At 38.3% G+C, this 4,320-nt stretch overlaps 1 protein-coding gene across 1 annotated transcript; it reads right to left on the bottom strand.

The window, feature by feature from the left end:
• Positions 1 to 1,899: 1,899 nt before the first annotated feature.
• Positions 1,900 to 3,794, bottom strand: LOC108099748. Its single transcript, XM_017203373.1, has 2 exons — positions 3,519 to 3,794; positions 1,900 to 3,459 (listed from the first exon to the last, which is right to left on the bottom strand). The coding sequence occupies exons 1-2, from the start codon at positions 3,655 to 3,657 to the stop codon at positions 2,354 to 2,356; spliced, it is 1,245 nt and encodes a 414-aa protein (XP_017058862.1). The 5' UTR covers positions 3,658 to 3,794; the 3' UTR covers positions 1,900 to 2,353.
• Positions 3,795 to 4,320: the final 526 nt, after the last annotated feature.

The following is a 4,320-nucleotide window of genomic DNA, read 5'->3' as shown; positions in this document are numbered from 1 at the left end:
CTTCAACGGAAACCACAAAAAATAGAAAAGAAAAATTAAGAAGAACACAGAAAGAAAAAATTTCTAAAGGCTGTGTGTATGCAAAACACTTTTGAAAATTATATTCTAGGCTTGTTATTTTATTTTTATTTTGGTAGCTTACAATATTTATTTTAATTTAATTTTAAACCAGCAATTAAGATTTATAAATATTGCTTAATCGTACATTTTTTGTTCAGTGCAGAGGAAAAAATATAGCCGAGCAGGTTGCTCTCTTTTTCGACGTCAGATCTAAGCGTCGTCCTTCATTTATCCTTTCCCCGGTACGAGTGTGTGAGTGCAGTGGGGTGGAGGGGCAGGAACCCTCAATCAGCGCATGTTGGCGCCCACAAACTCACGTGCAAACACTTTACGACAGAGACTTTTGAAGGAGCAGGAGAAATGAAGGTGGAGTGGAAGCCGCACATCCAGGACATCCACATCCTCATCCAGGGAGAAGTTGCGCTCGTTTTGAAGTGCAATTTAGCACAGCCACAGATTTTCCTGCCCTTTCCGCCCCACAGATGCTCTCCAAGTATGCGGTAATTAATGCAATGGGGGCGATTTGGGGAAAGTGGGCAAGGAAAACTTACGCAACGCGTTTTGTAACCGCCATATGAAAGCTAGTGGCCAAGTCTAAAGTATTGTCCAGGTTATGCAAGAAAAATGGCAGGGATAACAGATACTTCAAGTTTGTTGCATAAAGACTTAAAGCTCGAAAAAATCACTAATTAGCTTAGTGTTTTTTATTTCACATTGAATTTAATTTCTATAAATTAATGTCATAGTAACTCTTTCTTTTTTCTTAGACAAGTGCACTACGATGCTTAAATATATAAAGGTCTAAAATTACTTTTAGTATTAAATTTAAACCTCAATATAGCCCCCTGCATTTGGCTATATTTATCATCAAAGCTTTAAGGGTCATTTAGAAAGGGCAAGGTTCACTGCCCATCGTAAACTGTCACCGCACCGCTCTCCCCAACGCCGGATTTTCTTTAAGAAAGCGGAAGAAAATCTTTAAGATTTCCTGCCCTGCCAAATGATATAAACAAACACACAATTTGCGCCACTTAGCAGCAAATGGACGACCCATTAATAATTCCATTTTTTCGTAAGGTCAACCACAAAAAAGTCAGGGGGCGATGAACGAGGAAAAAAACAAAGCAAGAAAACCGCCCAGATAATAAGGAAATATGACTTGGGGCGGACCACAAGATGTTGCGACCTCAAAAGTGGGTGGACTGGTTGGCTTGGAGTTTTGGGAGGCTGGCTCGGACATACACAAGTAAACACTGCAAGACGGTCTTGTAAAACAAGCCAGCAACAAGAACAACACAACACAAAACAATAAATTGAGCGAGGAGAAAGCCAAGGAGAAGGCGCTCTCTCGCTAATTGCTGGCCATTAGAAAAATGTTAATTGCCATTAAACGGGGATGTCCAGCTACTTCCGAGGGATAACCATTACGAATAGCGGGTATAAATAAACCCAATCGGAAATGAGCGGGATATTGATGAACCGTGAAATAAAATTAACACTCGTCGGTGTCTCTTTTCTGTCTATTTAGAAAACTTTCAATACCAGCGGAACAATTCCAATTCGATTTCAATTAAGTTGGTTGAAATGATTTTCCATTTTCGTTTTACACTTCCGCTTTTTCTCTTTTTTGAGCTGCTCACTCAGTGTGACAGGATAATAAGCTGGATGAACTGTCATGAACATTTTTAATTAAATTAAATTCAATATTCATAGATCTTTGTCCCATTGCCTTTTTGTTTGTCTTTCTATGATGACAGGGGCAAAACGAACGACGGAAATATGATTGCAAATAATTGCATTGGTTCTGGGTGCTGTAATGAAAAAAGATTTCACAGAAAGTTTTGTTTGACAAAAAATGTAATTTTTTTTAGGTTTATTAAGTGTGTTTCTGGATTTTACATTTTTACAGCATATTTATGCTTTTAAAATCGAACAGAATTTGGGCTTTTTGGCTTCATGGAGTATTTCATTTGAACCAGGCTTAAATTTTGTTAGGTTTAATTGCATAAAAGCAAGTCTTTTGTAGTGTAAAATATGTTGCTGGAGTTGGTTCCGAGAAGCTTGTCGCATACTTGGGCGCCCAAATTGCGTCCGAGCGATCGTTTTCGAAGTTCCACAGGCATCAAAAGTCCTTTCTATCGACTTAGGAACACAGTTTATGAAGTGTATTTCTGGATACGGCTAAATGCCGTTTTTTGTTTAAACAAGTGCTAAATCGTGTTAAGTTTGATTGTATAACAGCCTTTTGCATTGTAAAGTGTGTTGAAAGATGTCTTTTTTGGGAAGCCAAAGTTTATATTTCCATATCCTCAATACGGAAATCGGTTCCGAAAAGTTTGTCGCAGACTTGGGCGGCCAAATTGCGACGGGCGATCTTTTTCGATGTTCCATTAGCTGTAAAGTCCTTTCCGTCGACGTTAACTAACATGGTGAACAGCACGAACGGCGGTGCGCCTTTGCTGCCCAAATACTTATAAACGATGCCCGGACGCATATATGAAAGAACCATGCCAGGATGCATAGTCTTCCAGTCGTTGGGCAAGTTTGCGCGTGCTAAGTGCTTTTTTAGCTGAAAAGCGCATTGTGGAGCATCCTCTTCTTCATCCAAAAGGTCAGCACTCATGTTACGCATTTTGGCACCATCAAGCTTCCAGCTTTCAAAAAGTTTATGTAAGGCAAACGAGGCTAACGTCATCATTGGGAAATCTTCGGCTTCTAAATCCTTTTCCTTCTCGTCGGAGATCTTGGTGGTCATCTTCTCAATGAAAATGTCTGGCAAAGCCTGCTCACATGCTGCGTTTTTCGCTTCGGATTTTGATTTACCCTTTCCCTGGAACATCTTCGAGTTCACGCTGACATGGGCCGTGAATCCATCGTCCCGATTGCGCTTTATTGAGATGTTGCTTATGACTACGCCGTTTAACTCATTGAGGACCGACGAGGCGTCCTTCGGAATCAAGGTCTTAAGCAACATGCGGTTCTGCAGACTCTTCTTATTGGGTTCCACTGATTTCTTGCGATTCTTTGATGTTGGTTGCAACGGAGTGCCACCTTTCTCTCCACTTTCCTTGGTTGACTCAGCAACTGGATCAGATAATAGAACTGGATCACCAGAAGACTCTACAGCTGCAGTAACTTCTTCAGAAGATTCATCAGAAGGCTCAGCAGAAGTTGGCTCATCAGAAACTGGCTCATCAGCATCAGAAGAATCTAGAGCCCTGCTACCTTGTTCTCCACTCTCCTCAGTTGAATCAACAACAGGATCGGGTGATTTTTTGGGATCATTAGAATATTCTAAAGCCGGATTCTCAGAAGGTTCATCACAAGTTTCATTAGAAAATTCTTCAGATGGTTCATCAGAAGGTTCATTAGAATCTGGCTCATTAACATCAAAAGTACCTAATAGTAAAACCGAGTTAAAAAAAATTTCTGGAGAGAGTCAAAAACAGTAATATCACCTGCAACATTAGCTTCCTGATCAATTATTTCGTCATTGATGACACCTGGTTCCCCAAGGAAACTTTCCAAAAAAAAATCAGGTGGCGAGCCAGCAGACTCGGGGTTCTCCTCCTTGATTTGCATTGTCTGCAACGACATAGTATCTCTATTTTCGTTTAATTAAAGTAACTCCGCGAGAACTTAGTTGCACCAAAAGCTCGGCTTTATTTTTTCCTTCTTTCACACAGTATAAACTGCCACCAAAAAAATAATTTATAATTCTGAGTGATGATGACTTGTCAAAAAGCTGGTGACAGAACGAAATGGCTGTTGATTTGTATCGATGATTCAGGTATGTTCATATACTTATATCGATAAAATCTCAGTGTTGAGAATTGGATTGGGTTTTTTTTTCGATATATAATAAGAGTCGCAAAAATAGAAAAAAAAGGATGTCCCAGCTTTTACTTATTGTTATATTATAATTATTATTATTTTTAAATAATATTATGTTTTATGTTATGTTTACAAAGTACCTGTATGTAAAGATATGGCTCTAACCTAAAAAAATTTCAGAAAAGCATGATCCTAAAATCTTTTTGTTTTTGTTTCAACAATAAAAAATTTAAAACTTTATTTTTTAGCTAAAGGAAGTTTCAATATTTAGGTGGAGTTTTGAATTTGTTAATTGAACTTTGTTATTAAATTATAAATTGTAGAATCTTTAATATTTTTTGGTAAATTTCATATATTTCTCCCAAATATTTTTGGCCAACTGAATTCCCAATTTGATTGGCACTCGCTTTAAACGTTTTTATTACC

The sequence above is a fragment of the Drosophila ficusphila genome, unplaced genomic scaffold (assembly GCF_018152265.1).
Source record: "Drosophila ficusphila isolate 14025-0441.05 unplaced genomic scaffold, ASM1815226v1 contig_106, whole genome shotgun sequence".
NCBI lineage: Eukaryota > Metazoa > Arthropoda > Insecta > Diptera > Drosophilidae > Drosophila > Drosophila ficusphila.
Note: the sequence above shows the minus strand (reverse complement) of the source record. Positions and strands in the feature narration are given on the sequence as shown.

Bases quoted from the DNA above. Each gene is read 5' to 3' on its own strand.
- LOC108099748 (XM_017203373.1), bottom strand. From the start codon at position 3,657: ATGTCGTTGCAGACAATGCAAATCAAGGAGGAGAACCCCGAGTCTGCT. The intron at 3,460-3,518 runs GTGATATTACTG...TTTTACTATTAG, and splicing joins TCAGGAAGCTAATGTTGCAG to GTACTTTTGATGTTAATGAG.